Source organism: Panulirus ornatus, chromosome 36 (genome assembly GCF_036320965.1).
Source record: "Panulirus ornatus isolate Po-2019 chromosome 36, ASM3632096v1, whole genome shotgun sequence".
NCBI classification, from domain to species: Eukaryota; Metazoa; Arthropoda; class Malacostraca; order Decapoda; family Palinuridae; genus Panulirus; species Panulirus ornatus.
Window position 1 is genome coordinate 14135033 of NC_092259.1, and position 17104 is coordinate 14152136.

The window sequence follows — 17104 nt, forward strand, 5'->3', positions numbered from 1 at the left end:
CTTCCCTAAGCTGTCTGAGGCAAAAGTCAAAGCCGGTGTCTTTGTTGGACCACAGATGAAAAAGATCCTGAAGTGCAAGGAATTCCCCCAAGAAGCTCACTGGGAAGAAGGCAGGTTGGTAAAGCTTTGTCGCAGTGGTTCGGGGCTTCCTGGGCAATCACAAGGCCAAAAACCTGTGGAGCTGGTTGAGACTATGGTGAAGAACTATGGCGAAATGAGCTGCCAGATGTCCCTCAAAGTCCATATCCTTGATGCTCATCTTGATAAATTCAAGAACATGGGAGCATATTTGAAGGAGCAAGGTGAGCTCTTCCACCAGGATATACTGGACTATGAACGCTGCATCCAAGGAACATATGACAAGAACATGATGGGAGATTATATTTGGGGTCTGACTTGTGAAAGTGATTTACAGTGCAATCGGTACATTTAAAAAACTACTCTCTTCTAAATCTTTTGTGATCACTTTCATTTGATATTACCATAAATGCATGTTAATTTTGATTCATATATTGTTTTTCTGACTTTATGTGAACAAAAATGTGCAAATTCACCCACAGTCCAACTGGAAATAGGTAAATTTCAAAATATCACTGTCCTGGTCACAAAAGCAAAGTATGAAGGGAATAATAGCCTTTTTCTCTACATTTTACACAAGAAATAAGGAAATAACACTTACTACTCAGGAACAATCAGGAACAAAAGTTAAGTTACAGTGATATCAGTGATGAATAGACAACAAAAAATGAAGGATATTAAACCATAAATAAAAGAATTACAAAGGATGTTACACACCCATAATAAGAGAAAAATGGGTAAATTCAATAGAGAGCAAGCTATCATGGAAGGAAGTTAGGTTTGTATATGAAGTGAAAGTTCATTACACAAGAAGCGGGTACTGATAGTACATTCTTACCTACAAGTACCTGTGACATGATTTAGCCATAACAGCAGTGCTAATGCAGAGTCCTTGATAAACTGAATTACAAACAAGGCGAAATGCTTTATGAAAAGTTTGATTCTTCTGATGGGTTTCTCTTGATCTCCTGCCTCTTTCTTTTATACATCTCCCACTCATTTGCATTATTTCCCTGCAAAAATCATCCAAATGCCTCTCTCTTCTCTCTCACTAATAATCTTACTTCTTCATCCCACCACTCACTACCCTTTCTAATCTGCCCACCTCCCATGCTTCTCATGCCACAAGCATCTTTTGTGCAAGCCATCACTGCTTCCCTAAATACATCCTATTCCTCCCCCACTCCCCTTACCTCCTTTGTTCTCACCTATTTCCATTCTGTACTCAGTCTCTCCTGGTACTTCCTCACACAAGTCTCCTTCCCAAGCTCACTGACTCTCACCACTCTCTTCATCCTAACATTCTCTCTTCTTTTCTGAAAACCTCTACAAATCTTCATCTTTGCCTCCACAAGATAATGATCAGACATCCCTCCAGTTGCACCTCTCAGCATATAAACATCCAAAAGTCTCTCTTCCGCGAGCCTATCAATTAACACGTAATCCAATAACGCTCTCTGGCCATCCCTCCTACTTACATACATATACTTATGTATATCTCTCTTTTTAAACCAGGTATTCCCAATCACCAGTCCTTTTTCAGCACATAAATCTACAAGCTCTTCACCATTTCCATTTACAACACTGAACACCCCATGTATACCAATCATTCCCTCAACTGCCACATTACTCACCTTTGCATTCAAATCACCCATCACTATAACCCGGTCTCGTGCATCAAAACCACTAACACACTCATTTAGCTGCTCCCAAAACACTTGCCTCTCATGATCTTTCTTTTCATGCCCAGGTGCATATGCACCAATAATCACCCATCTCTCTCCATCAACTTTCAGTTTTACCCATATCAATGTGTGGTGTGAGGTGGTTTGATCGAGTAAGTAACGTAAGGGTAAGAGAGATGTGTGGAAATAAAAAGAACGTGGTTGAGAGAGCAGAAGAGGGTGTTTTGAAATGGTTTGGGCACATGGAGAGAATGAGTGAGGAAAGATTGACCAAGAGGATATGTGTGTCGGAGGTGGAGGGAACGAGGAGAAGTGGGAGACCAAATTGGAGGTGGAAAGATGGAGTGAAAAAGATTTTGTGTGCTCGGGGCCTGAACATGCAGGAGGGTGAAAGGAGGGCAAGGAATAGAGTGAATTGGATCGATGTGGTATACCAGGGTTGACGTGCTGTCAGTGGATTGAATCAGGGCATGTGAAGCGTCTGGGGTAAACCATGGAAAGCTGTGTAGGTATGTATATTTGCGTGTGTGGACGTGTATGTATATAAATGTGTATGGGGGTGGGTTGGGCCATTTCTTTTGTCTGTTTCCTTGCGCTACCTCGCAAACGCGGGAGACAGAAAAAAAAAAAAAATCCTACTCATAAGTAACTGTCACAACAAACTCACTCCACAGTCAACTTACTTATATCACCTTGACTGGGTAGCAGGTGACAGCCTGTGACCTCACCTGACCAATAAAACTCAGAAAATGTGTGTGGTGGCCCATCCTACACATCTGCACTTGTAGTATTAGCCCCTGACACCCACACTCAATGTTGGCTGTAGGAGATCAAAAGCTGCAATTGTAAGTTATAAATGACCTGACCCTTTCCATAAAAAGTGCCACAGCTACCCCTCACAAACCTAACCTCATCACCTCTTAAAAACCCAGATATCACAAGAGCAAACCAGTCAGGCAGTTGACTCACCACTAGACAAGTATACTACTCCGGGTCCTGAAATCTTGCCAATGTAACTCCAGACTCAGCCCCTCTTACGGCGTCTCAGTCATTAATGTCCAAACATGACTCCTGACATTTTATCTTTCCGTGGAGCCTCATCTCTGATGTCCACCTTCAGCAGGAATCGTATGGGACATCGCTTCCGCCCATCACAAGCAGCAGCAGTAACAAGGGACCTACAGCCACACCAGCAGCACTCCTGCAACCTCAGTGCTTCTTCAGGAGCTCCCTGCAACCCAAGCACTTCCCAGCAGTCACCACACAATCCAGAAGACCACTGCTTCCCTATTGCAAATTGGCAACCACCACACACTCCAGGAGCTGAGATAAAGGCCACATCCACCTCCTTCTGAAGCTCCATGTTAATGAGGCAGCCACACACTTCTCCCATGTGCTCTTGATTCATCTGACATCTACCATCATAAGCATCGCATTGAGAGAATGAATAAGGAAAGATTGACAAAGAGGATATATGTGTCAGAGGTGGACGGAAAGAGGGGAAGTGGGAGACCAAATTGGAGGTGGAAGGATGGAGTGAAAAAGATTTTAAGTGATCGGGGACTGAACATACAGGAGGATGAAAGGCATGCAAGGAATAGTGAATTGGAACAATGTGGTACATCAGGGTCAACGTGCTGTCAATGGATTGAACCAGGGCATGTGAAGCGTCTGGAGTAAACCAAGGAAAGGTTTATGGGGCCTGAATGTGAAAAGAGAGCTATGGTTTCGGTGCATGACACATGACAGCTAGAGAATGAGAGTGAATGAATGTGGCCTTTGTTGTCTTTTCCTAGAGCTACCTTGTATATGCACGGGGGAGAGGGGGTGCCATTTCATGCGTGGCAGGGTGGCATATGTCTGTGTATGTATACATTGAAATGTATAGGTATGTATATGTGCGTGTGTAGGCGTTTATGTATATACATGTGTATGTGGGTGGGTTGGGCCATTCTTTATCTGTTTCCTTGCACAACCTCACTAATGCAGGAGACAGCGACAAAGAATAATGAATGAAAAAAAATAAATGTATACACATGTACATATTCATACTTAGTCGCCTTTATCCATTCCTGGTGCCACCCTGCCTATCAGGAAACAGCATTACCACTCCCTGCATCAGCAAGGTAGCACCAGGGATACATATGTTTCTTAAGAAAGGCCACATCCACTCTCTAGCTGACATGAATAAAGCACAGAAACCACATCTATTCACATGCAGGCCCCACAGACTTTTCCAGGGTTTACCCCAGATATTTCACATGCCATAGTTCAGTCCACTGACAACTCAACGACCCCAATCTACCACATCTTTCCAATTCAATCTATTCCATGTACACCTTTCACCCTCCTGCATGTTCAAGCCCCGATCGCTCAAAATCCTTTTCACTCCATCCTTCCATCTCCAATTTGGTCTCCTACTTCTCCTTGTTCCCTCCACTTCTGACACATATATCCTCTTTCTCAACCTTTTCTTACTCGTTCTCTCCATGCGTCCAAATTATTTCAACACATCCTCTTTTGCTCTCTCAACTACACTCTTTTAATTACCACATGTCTCTTACCCTTTCATTACTTAATCAAACCACCTCACACCACATAGTGTCCTCATACATTTCATTTCTGACACATCCAGCCTCCTTCACACAACACTATCCAAAGCCCATGCCTCACAACCACATAATATTATTGGAGCTAAAATTCCTTCAAACATACCCATTTTTGCTCTTTGAGATAATATTCTTTCCACACATTCTTCATTGCTACCAGAACCTTCACACCCTCCCCCACCCTATGACCCACTTCTGTTTCCATGGTTCCATTCACTGCCAAGTCCACTCCCAAATATCTAAAGCACTTCACTCTTTCTCCATTCAGACTACATCCCAACAAACTTGTCCCTCAACCTTGCTGAACCCAATAAGATACCAAATAAATCCTAGCACTTACCAATTTTTGCCTTGATCTTCTCTTGATCTTCCCATCGTAGAGAATCAAAATGCGCAATGTCTGCAACAGTTCGGGGGCGTTGCTTTCCAAAAAAACACATTTGATGATACCAATGTGGTACTTTCCCATCAAACATAGGTGACTGTAAAAAAAGGTTTCTTTATGTTATCCAATGATATACAAGAAAATATATTTTTGAGACATCTGATGAAAAAACTGAACACTACTTAAAATGTTAGTCAAATTTATGGAATGAAAAGATATATACAGAGATCCCTCGCCAACCACAGGGGTTACATTCGTGGAAGATCTTGTGGTTGGCAAAACCATGGTTGGCAGGGTACAGAGCCTTTGGAAAATGAGGAAACATGGACAGTTACCCTTGAGATACATACCTAAGTTCTATCATGAAACTTAAAGGTAAAAAATAAGCAAGCTATGCTTCAAAAACAATAGGCATAAGCTATTCAAGTACAATGAAGTGAGGTACTAAAGAGTAAGGTAATAACATGATGGCAGAATGTCAGCAATGATACTGTGCCTCTGTTTTCCTACAAGGATCCAGTTTGATGTGCCACGCTAAAGGCTTTCTCAATGCTTGTCCTAGCAAAGCAGCCTTGCTATGATGCTTGTATCCTGTCTCTCCATAGAAATGGTGGTCTAACAAGCTGGGCCATAAGCTGCCCACAGCCACTCCACACTTGCCCACTGAATGGATAACATTTTGATAATGCCAAAGTAACTGTGGATACTGAAAATTTGATGCACTGGTTGGCAGAATGGTATACATTAATTCAAATATGTCTACTTAAAACCATGGTTGCCAAAACCAATGGACCTCTGTAATAATATCATCTGAGACTGACCATTGTCATTATCATTAACATATAACCCAAAGAATGCTTTTCTGAGGATTCCTGTTTCCTGGCACTACCGTGCTGATGCGGGAAACAGAGATTATGTATAATAATAATAATGAATATACATATCTATACATATTCATCGTATCCCACAAATGAGAGGTAGTGTGAAGAACATATGACCATGTGTCAAGAGGAAAAAATCCTCACTTGGCCCCCTTATCTGTTCCTTCTTATGGAAAAAAGAAACAGGAGGGAAGGATTTCCAGCCCCCCACTCCCATCCCTTTCAATCACCTGCTACAACACACAAGGAATACGTGGAAAGTAATCTTTCTCCCCTATCCCCAGGTATCTAAGACCCTCCATTCCCTCCAAGTCCTCTCCATTCAAACTCACTCCAAATAATCTGTCTCTTGTCACTGCTGAATCTAATAACATTGTTTTTTCAAGCTTACTTTCAACTTTCTCCTTTCATGGCACTTTTCTTAGCATACAATTTTACAGTTCACGAAATCCATCATCCAATCTTTTTTCAATTAACCAAAAACCACACACTAATTAACCATGTCAGAACACTCGTTGACATGGCATGATATCATGGCTTAATAAAACATGTTGGAAAGTGAAAATAAGAGGAACAGAGCAGATTAACACTAAGTAACAACACTTAGTCTCTATCAACAAACCTCTAATGGAGGCACATTTTTAACTGTCTGAATAATTTTGAGGAGTCCAAATATTAAGCCACCATTCCCAAACACTTAGGGGGTACATTACTGATAGTCATAATAAAGAAACCATGCCATTAAGGTTCCCTGAACAAGAAAAGGAACAAAAGATAATTTGAATAAGTCTGTTTCTATAAGCTACAAGGCAGTGTGTCCTACTACATTTAAAAAAAAATTTAAACAACATGGAAACGGATAAGATAATTAAAGTTAATGAGACAGCAATGAAAGACTGATTTTGATTCTGAGGCATTCCCAAGGAAGAGTGATAATATCGAGGGTGCCATGGGATACCAGACAGCTGATAACTTGCAACTTACAAATAATGTGAGAGTGAACAACCTTCTACAAATATAATGCCTGGAAGACATTATAAAGAAGGTGAAGGTCATTGCTAAACACCATGAAAAGTACAAAAAGGTACTAAAGGGGGATCCAGAGGACTGAGGACAGTAATAAATGCAAGAATTAAAGAGACAGACATTGTGATAATTGGCAAAATATACATGTAATACTGTAAGGGACCTGATCAATATATGTAATTCTTTTATATTACCAGTTAATAAGCTTTTTCATGTGGATTTTTGAGACCTAAAGTCCAAAAAATCCATAAAGACCAATACTAATCTGGTCTCCTTAAAAGAAATCTAAGTGAATTTCAAAGGGATCCATGAAAGACACTTTAGGTGACTAATGAACGTCTGAGTTACCAGGCTTTCATGGTGGGAACCAAAACTAACTCTGAGGCACTTACCACTAGACAGCAAAACGGCACTGCATCAGCGGAATGGAGAAATACCATCATAAAAATACACACAAATGCATTAAAAAGCTAGTATAAACAAATTTCATTAGTCATCTTGATTGGTCTCCAGTATCAAAGTTATAATTCATCGACCCTACCTCAGTCCAATTAGATTTCATTAAGAAGACCGTAGTTTCCATACTTTCCAATCCCTGTCCACTTACCTGTTTACAGACCGAATGTTCATGGGAAAGAATACCACTCTATCTTGAAATTACATTTGATCTGAATGTATTCTGCAAATACAAATAACAGCACCTTGACCCTAAAGCATGATGTACATCTTCGTCATGATTCGAATGTGACGATTTTCCTATTCCAGTCTTAAATGAAATAAAAGTGAGGCAATCATTACCAGATATAGGACTGGAATAATGCAGAAACATGTTGCAACATGACATATATCCATCTTTAGCAAACTTTAAAGAGGTAACGTACACTCATATAATTTTTCTCCCTACATACTGACGCATACCTAAATCAAAATATGTATTACAACCATTAAATCACGGGATGGCAAAATGAAATATTTGGGATAGCAAACAATAATGAACCGGTACCATAACAAACAATCGGCACCTAGCGCGGGAAGGAGAGCCCTTACGTTAAAGACCATCTACGTCAAAAACTAAATGTTACCAGTCATTAAGAACAATAGGACTCTCACCTGTACCATCACTGCGAGTCTCAGCGAATCCTTGCCAATATTTTCTTTACATCCTCTACAAGAAGCACGTCCACTTTTGGCATACTCAGCACGGTAAGGTAATTCATCCGCCATGTTTGACAAGATGCTGCAAGTAGTGGACGTATAAAAGTGTTGTTACTGGGATTCATTTATGTAGATTGCAAATATATATATATATATATGATATATATATGTATATATATACTTACCTTTTCTATCATATATATAAATCTTAATATGTTTTGCATGATTTCTTGATTATTTCACTTTATATGCCATATTTTAGACTTTATATCCATAGTCCTTGTAATCCTTTAGTGAGAATTAATTTCATGTTTCCCTGGAAGAATCTGCAAAAGTCACTTAATAATCTTCCTTTAGACTAGAAAATATATCAGCTCTAACAATTCAACGGTTAAATTGAATAGAGATTGATAACAATTACAAAATCAAATCTACAGATCATGGAAGTCTGATTCTACAGTAATCTTCAATTCAAGAATGATGCCAAGACAAATCTATAAAAAATCAAATACTCATTTTTTTCATTTGTCATAATGTGTCTACATATATGTCATAATGTAATCCACGCCAGCTGTTCTGAATATATGATAATGTATTGCAATGACTATAATAATATACTTCAGCTTATCTTCAGGGCTGTCAGCTGTAAAACCTAATCTGTATCAGATAAGATTAATAAAATGTCTGTCTATCTATACGCTTATGACTTGAAAATTATCAAAACAATAAATCAAAACATATGAATACATTTGATTTAATGCAATCTGTATAAACTATACAAAATTCTTAAAGTTATTGGAGTTTATATATAAAAACAGTGTGTTTACTATGTATATCAACTGACGCGTGTCACATTCCTCTAATGAAAGGGACAGTAACTGTGTGTACATAAAAGTCCTCTGAAGTTGTTGTTTACGTTCATATGTTGCCAAGAAATAAGTATCTTAGGATTTTCTGTATAAGTAAACCATATAGCTGTGTCGCCTCTCTCTTTCTCTTCATGGAGTGTGTGAGATGTTTCTTTTATACAATGTTAACCAATATCAAATACTTTCCTCTGACTGTCCCTCTCTTTTCGCTAAGCGGAAGTTTCAGACCTGATCGTTTTCTTATCCACTGTCTAATTTTAGGTTATTTTTTTCTTTCAAAACGTCCTTTACCATGGAACCGAGCTCTAAAACTAGGTGATCATTTTCCCTATATAAACCAATAATTCATGCAGCAACAGATCCTTGTTATACGAGGTTATTTGTGAAAGTAGAGTAGAACTGGTCAAGGATTAGTGTGGTATGAGTAGATAGACAGATTTTCAAAGCGAGAAACCTGTAAACTTTTCGTGAAAGAAGGCTCAAATACTGTCAGCTGTGGACTTGAAGCGGAATATCCATCAAGTAATCTAAAACGTATCTAGTACTTCTTCCAACTACTCTGACTGATGAACAATTCCATATATCCTGCGGGAGAAAAAATGCTTCGCCTTATTGGAAGCAAAACCTTGTCTGCTACTGTTTGTTTCCCTGGCTATCAGTAGCTTCGTAGACCGGGATCATTCAAGTCCTTAATTCTTTGGAAGAGCTGTATTTGATCAACTCAATCCTTTTCTTTTCTTAACTAAATCATTTCAAGTCGCTATCAATGCATTTGTTTCTCAATCCGGATACCACATTGGTAGCTCCCCTCTGTATTCCCCATTCTGTCTGTCTTCTTTTAGGTAGATTTACTAAAGATGAACATGGAAGAAGAAGCCGGTGGCACCAGTGACTTGTAAAGAGGATGATATTCACAGACCTAAGTTCCATAGTCACCCGTATGTAAGTGTCGTAATCATCCGGGCACGAATGAACATCAGTTTCATCAGATTACATATTAATGGTATTGCAAGTATCATCATGAACCTAACATTTCAGACGAGTAATATGCAAGTACGATATTTATCAAGTGTATGTACGAAGCATAATGTCAAATGAAATTCATGTTATAACGAATAATGGTATGATGAAAGACCAACGTGAAGTGAATCAATTAGAAAAGGACAAAATACGTTAGGCAGACAAAACCCAAGCGACTAGTAACCGTGTACCTTACGTGAAATACATTGCTACATGATGATGGATATAAATAAACAGCAACACAATGCAGAGTTCACTTCGGAAGTAAATAGTGATATTACATTCTCGTTGCTTGATATTAATACTATCAAACATGAATATACCTTTGCCATTATTCTATAAGAAACGCACATTTACTGTTATCTGTACAACACTTGCGTCTTGTATCCTCAGTCACAAGAATGATGGAATAATCTTTGCATCATACAGGTTTGTGTTGGAGTTTTACAATGTGTATATTGATCCAACATTAATCTATATAACATATTCGTCAATAAGGTCACCCAACTCACATGTCATCTCTTCTCCTCACACAGAGAGGCAGGTATTCACTCTCTTGGACACTGACTGACTGACTGACTACTTTATGACGTGAATTTCATCTTCATGTTAAAGTGACAGTAGTTTTCTGGGCCAAAAAGAAAAAAAATAAACATCTAGTCTTTTTGCAATAGGGTCGATAGTGATGCCTCGTGAAAGGTCTTCCGAATGTATGGTGTGAAATGTATAGTGTGGAATGTATTGATGTGGAAGGAAAGCTACTTAAAATCGGCGACGAGTTTTAATCACGAGAGTAAGGCGTATGTGCAAGAAGGAAGAGAGAAGGGTGAGTGGTTCCTGGTGAAGATAGGTCTGTGGCAAGGGCATATGTCACTGTGGCTGTTTAATCTGTTTTTGGATGTGGAGGTGAGGGAGGTTAGTTTGGTTTGGTTGAGAGGGGAAGGTGTGCAGCCTGGCAAGAGTTGGAATATTCAGGTGAGGCAGTTATTGTTTGCTTATGTGGTTGCTGATTCGAGTCGCAAACTGCAGAAATTGGTTTGTGAGTCTGGAAGTGTGTGAGGGGAGCATGTTGAGAGTAAATTTGAATAAAAACAAAGTTATTAAGTTCACCATTACAGAGAGGCATGTGTGTGAATAATGGTTTGTGAATTTAAAATAAGAAAACTTGGGGAACTGGAGTGTTATATCTACCTAGGAGTCGACATGGCAGCGAATGGAACAATGGAACATGTTACCTGGGTCTGGAATCACTGGATAATGCCTGCGCCACAAACCACCAGACCTGGACCTGGAACCACCAGAGATTAACGGGACCTGGAACCACTGCCCGCTAACAAAGCCTGAACTCACTGGATATTATCTGAGCCTAGAACCACTGGGTATTACCTGTATCTGAGCCTAGAACCACTGGGTATTACCTGTATCTGAGCCTAGAACCACTGGGTATTACCTGTATCTGAGCCTAGAACCACTGGGTATTACCTGTATCTGAGCCTAGAACCACTGGGTATTACCTGTATCTGGAATGGCTAGATATTACCTAAATCTAGAACCACTGAACTTTAAATGGGCCTGAATCACTTAATGTTATCTGGGCCTGGAAAGTCTGGATATGACCGGGTCCTGGAAGCACTGGACATGAGCGGGACTTAAACCATAGTATATTTGGGCCTGAAAGAACTGGACCTTACCAGATCTGGGAACTAGTGAACATTACCTGGGCTGAACTCAGTGGACAACATGCTACTGCTGCTGGCCTCCCTCCTACCCGGGGATGATCAACTCTAAATACTTTACTATAAATCAAAGACAAGATATTGTCATGAAGAGATACATACTGAGCCAGAGTTCTAATATTAATGCTAGCATCATGCATGTTTAATAACTACAGAGAAGAGAGACTAGTGTTCCTGAGAACCAATAAGAACTGGACTTCGGTAGTGGAGTACTGATGGGACTGTTGCTGTTGGCCGGCCTGCAGGACCTGACCACTGTCCCGTGCTGATGGAAACACCCTCGTACCTCTGCCAGGGATTCGTTTGCCATGTTCAGTCGGAAGACAGTGCCATAACGTTCTTAAGTAATGGAAGGGGAAAAGGTGTGTGTGTGTGTGTGTGTGTGTGTGTGTGTACACCATTCTATGCCTGGTAACCATGATGATGGTGTGGCAATGCATCAAAGGTGATCATTAAAAACGGCTTGTCATATGATTAACCTAACCAGATTATGTACATATAGTCACTATATTAACATTACGTACATACAGTCAATATATTATCATTACGTACATACATTCAGTATACTACCTTTATGAAATGGCCTGTCATTCTATAGCTACAGTAGTCATATTTTCAGGTGTGTGGAAAAAAGTGGTCAGCTAAAGAAGTTAGGTGACTGGAATGTAAGAAGTGTAGTGTGCAGGGTTGGTGGCGTGGCTAGTGGTAAGCTCACATTACAGTGCTGGGACCGCATGCTGGAATCACCGGGCAGAGCTGCGCTAATCCCCTAAGCAATTACTACACGATGCTCCTTGATGGCGGGCCAGCGTCTGCTTCCACATTGCTCCTCCCTCTCCTCATGTTTACTGCCGCTGGCTTAGTTCTCTTCCACCTCTTTAATTACTGGCCTGGGGAGTCCAGCTTGTGTTGGGCTTGTGCTAATGACCACATTGTACCTTGTTGGGTCTATGTTGACCTCTATGTTTGATTGCTGGCTTGTATTGGTCTAGGAACCATCTGAATAACTGCGCTGTATTGTGGTTTTGGTATTAAGTGTCACGTAATGTGTTGCCCAGTAAAGATGTTACCTGTCCATAACTTGTTACATGACACTACTATCCCTGAGGCTGACCCGCGCTGCCGCTTTTTGTAATAGACTTCTCTTTTTCTCTTGTTTATTTCTTATACACACATGCTGTAGGAGGACGCAAAGATACACTTGCTGTAGGAGGACGCAAAGATACACTTGCTGTAGGAGGACGCAAAGACAGTGAACTGAAGTACAATATCGTCACTTAACCTCGTCTTCCATAGTGAAGTCACACACACACACACACACACACACACACACACACACACACACACACACACACACACACACACACATGGTTCTTGTTCGATGAAGGAAGTAGTTACAGATAATGTTACTCTGATTAAGTTTTACATCGAAAGCAAGAAAAGCAAAAACCATTCGTGTGCCGCAGGTCCAGGCCTTAGTGACTAGGGAGCAAACACACACTTTACGGGAAGTGGCAGAAATGAGACCTGTAGAACAGAAAGAGGACAGCATCACGGTGTACAGAAATGGTTACTAGGATAGAGGAAAGGGTGTGATCTTATCCATCATATTCTCTAATGTTACTGAAAGGCTGAATTGTAGTATTTTGGAATGGTGGAACACGAGCAATATTTAGAAACTGATATAGTTAGACATTACATTTTTGATATGACTTTCTCCTCTGCGAGATGCTGCGGAGGGCCAAATAAAGATAAGAAATATGTTCAGCACGAGAAGAAGAGTTAAAGTAAGGAGGGGCAAAAGATTCGAAGTCTGTAGAGTATAATCAGCTGCAGAATTGTGAATACGGTCACAAGCTGAAGGAAGATGATCACATGATAATGAAAAGAAGGAACAGGGTTCACGATAAGACAAGTCCTCTTGACAGAAAAAATGAAAAAAATCGCTCAATAAAGAACTAGTCCGATGGAACGACTTGAAAGAAAACTTTACATTAGAGAAGAGACAGAATCAGAAATGTCAAGGGAAGGAAACTGAGATTTAAGGAATGACGTAAGTCACGAAGAAACATTACCAAAATTCCTGAAAGATGAGACCCAGAGGAAGGAAGATCACCAGCAGATCTTGCGCCGCGAAAGCCGTATTGACGATGATCCTGTCTCTTCTGCAGCACTCAGGAAGCTGGCCACGTCCACCGCTTGGGGGAACAGGTCATAGAGTGTTGTGTTGTGTGTGCTGAAAGAAGAGAATGAGACCCGTAGTCTAAGAAAGAGAGAAAGTTGAAGAAAGTTTCAAAGACTCGGTAGATGAGTTATTTGTCCCCAGATCTTGTATTATGTATTGCAGTCCACCTCTGGCGTTCTACCTGCTATCATATAGCCAGGAACAGACTCGTCTCTTAATCTATCTTGACCATAACGACAGCTCTTCCCAATTTTTCTCTCGACATGTCCTATGGTCCAGTCCTACCTTGCTCGTACACCTCGGAGTCCCAGCGGTTACATCTCCAAGTTGAACACTTCCTTATCATTTTCCCGCCAACCAGTCGTATCGTAAGGCCGAGTCGTACTTCCCTAACCTCCCTCTACCGTGTTGCTGGCCACCCCCTGCGTCCCACCACCCTCTCATGTGCTCCCTCCTCCCATCCTACTCTGTTGATAACTTCTGCAACTGGCTAATTACGTTTCTGCTAATTAGCACATATAATGAGGAAGCAGAGCAGACGGACCGGGCCGGCTACCCGCTCCACAAAACAACAGGGAAGCCAACGTCACGGCTCCCCTCCCTAGCAGCCCTGACCACTGGTGTAGGTGCTCCTCCCCAGCTGCCTGGACCTCTGGTGTAGCTCCCTCCTCCCCAGCTGCCTGGACCTCTGGTGTAGCTCCCTCCTCCCCAGCTGCCTGGACCTCTGGTGTAGCTCCCTCCTCCCCAGCTGCCTGGACCTCTGGTGTAGCTCCCTCCTCCCCAGCTGCCTGGACCACTGGTGTAGCTCCCTCCTCCCCAGCTGCCTGGACCTCTGGTGTAGCTCCCTCCTCCCCAGCTGCCTGGACCTCTGGTGTAGCTCCCTCCTCCCCAGCTGCCTGGACCTCTGGTGTAGCTCCCTCCTCCCCAGCTGCCTGGACCTCTGGTGTAGCTCCCTCCTCCCCAGCTGCCTGGACCTCTGGTGTAGCTCCCTCCTCCCCAGCTGCCTGGACCTCTGGTGTAGCTCCCTCCTCCCCAGCTGCTCAGACCACTATTATAGCTGCCCTCACCTGCAGCCCAGACAACTGGTGCTGCCGCTAACCTCTACACTGATCTGTGAGGCAGGCAGATGGCGCAGTGTGTCCACACTGCGAGGCAGGCAGGCAGATGGTGCAGTGTGTCCACACTGCGAGGCAGGCAGGCAGGCAGATGAGCCTGGCAGAGGAGAATGATATTTTTCATTGTTTTCATCTCTAGAGCGAGAGTGTGGTATTTCCAACTCAGATGTAGGAGTCCATAAGGTACAAAGAAGCAGAAGAAGGTTATGGGTCACCAGCCTTAATGAAGTGTCGCACGAGGTTAGGGAAATCCATGTTCTGCTGCTTCTCACCGTCGCACAATCCTCTTGTGCAGTTTTATCCTCAAGGCTTCCTCCCTCCCTCCCACTATACTGGATTTCTTCTTATTTACTCTGCCACGGTATATATATATATATATATATATATATATATATATATATATATATATATATATATATATATATATTCATATATATATATATATATATATATATATATATATATATATATATATATTCCTATGAGTCCACGGGGAAAATGAAACACGAAAAGTTCCCAAGTGCACTTTCGTGTAGTAATCACATCATCAGGGGAGACACAAGAGAGAAATATAACAGTCAGTTGATATACATCGAAGAGACGAAGCTAGGACGCCATTTGGTAAACATGTGATTGTCCAACTGACTGTTATATTTCTCTCTTGTGTCTCCCCTGATGATGTGATTATTATACGAAAGTGCACTTGGGAACTTTACGTGTTTCATTTTTCCCGTGGACTCATAGGAATATCTTGATCACGCGCAAAATTGTGATCCTTTCCAATATATAAATATATATATATATATATATATATATATATATATATATATATATATATATATATATATATATATATATATATATATCCCTGGGGATGGGAGAGAAAGAATACCTCTCATGTATTCCCCGCGTGTCGTAAGAGGCAACTAAAGGTGGCGGGAGCGGGGGGCTGGACACCCTCCCCTTCTTGTATTTCAATTTCTAAAAGTGGAAACAGATGAAGTCAAGTGGGTAGTGCTCATCTTCCTTAAAGGCTCAGATTGGGGTGTCTGAAAGTATGTGGATGTAACCAAGATGAGAAGAAAGGGGAGATAGGTAGAATGTTTGATGAAAGAAACCTGGATGTTCTGCTTCTGAGTGAAACGAAGCTCAAGGGTAAAGGGGAAGAGTAGTTTGGGAGAGTCTTAGAAGTAAAGTAAGGTGTGGGTGAGAGGACAAAAGCTAAGAAAGGAGTAGCATCACTTCTGGAGCAGGAGTTTTGGGAGTGTGTGATAATGCAAGACAGTAAATTCTAGATTGATGTGCGTAAAACTGAAAGTGTATGGGGAGAGATGGGTGATTATTGGTGCTTATGTACCTGGTCATGATAAGAAAAGTCACGAGAGGCAAGTGTTTTGGGAGCAGCTGATTGAGTGAGTCAACAGCTTTCGTGCATGGGACCGGGTATTAGTGATAGGTAATTCAAACGCCAAGGTGAGTAATGTGGCAGTTGAAGGTATAGTTGGTGTACATGGGGTGTTCAATGTTGTGAATGAAAATGGTGAAGAGCTTGTGGATTTGTGTGCTGAAAAAAGCCTGGTGATTAGGGGAGGTAAGTTGCTAGAAGCAGTGAAAAGTTTTTATCAAGGATGTAAACCATGTGTACGAGTAGGAAGAGAGAGTGACCGATTCCTAGTGAATGTAGGTTTGCGGCAGGGGTGTGTGATGTCCCCATGGTTGTTTAATTTGTTTATGGATAGGGTGTTAGAGAGGTGAATGTGAGGGTTTTGGAGAGAGGGGTGAGAATGCAGTCTGCTTGGGATGAGAGGGCCTGGGAAGTGAGTCAGTTGCTGTTCGCCGATGATACAGCACTGGTGGCTGACACGTGTTAGAAACTGCAGACGTTTATGATTGAGTTTAAAAAGTGTGTGACAGGAGAAAGTTGAGAGTAAATGTGAATAAGAGCAAGGTTAGGTTAGGTTAGGTTAGGTTAGGTTAGGTTCAGTAAGGTTGAGGGACTAGTGATAGTAAGAGGTGACATGTGGTGCTGATTATAGCAGGAGGTGATATGTGGGTCTGGTGATAGCCAGTTCAGCATATGTTACTCCATTTACTGTCGAAGTGAAATAGGAATTATTCATATTTACGAATTTTTTTTCATCGAAACATCTCCCGAATACTGAGTCGGTTTCAAAAATTCATGCTTTATTATTATTATTATTATTATTATTATTTCTCCTCTTGTGATCAGGGAGGAAAGTTCAGGTGCTAATCTCGAACATAAGAAAAGTACCGTGACTTGTTGACCAAAGTTTCACGATTTATTACGGCTGAGTCATGACGGAAACTGAGGATGTTTGTGAAGAGAAAAAAGGGCTGGC

At 41.3% G+C, this 17104-nt stretch overlaps 1 protein-coding gene across 1 annotated transcript in view; it reads right to left on the reverse strand.

Annotated features, from left to right (window-relative positions):
- Parp1 (Poly-(ADP-ribose) polymerase) overlaps positions 1–17104 on the reverse strand; it is a 497767-nt gene that overhangs the window by 130199 nt on the left and 350464 nt on the right. Inside the window, exons 2-3 of the mRNA XM_071683522.1 lie at positions 7775–7901; positions 4713–4854 (exon numbers count right to left, since the gene is read on the reverse strand). Coding sequence (XP_071539623.1) covers positions 4713–4854; positions 7775–7888 — 256 coding nt within the window. The 5' untranslated portion in view covers positions 7889–7901. The remainder of the gene's footprint in view (positions 1–4712; positions 4855–7774; positions 7902–17104) is intronic.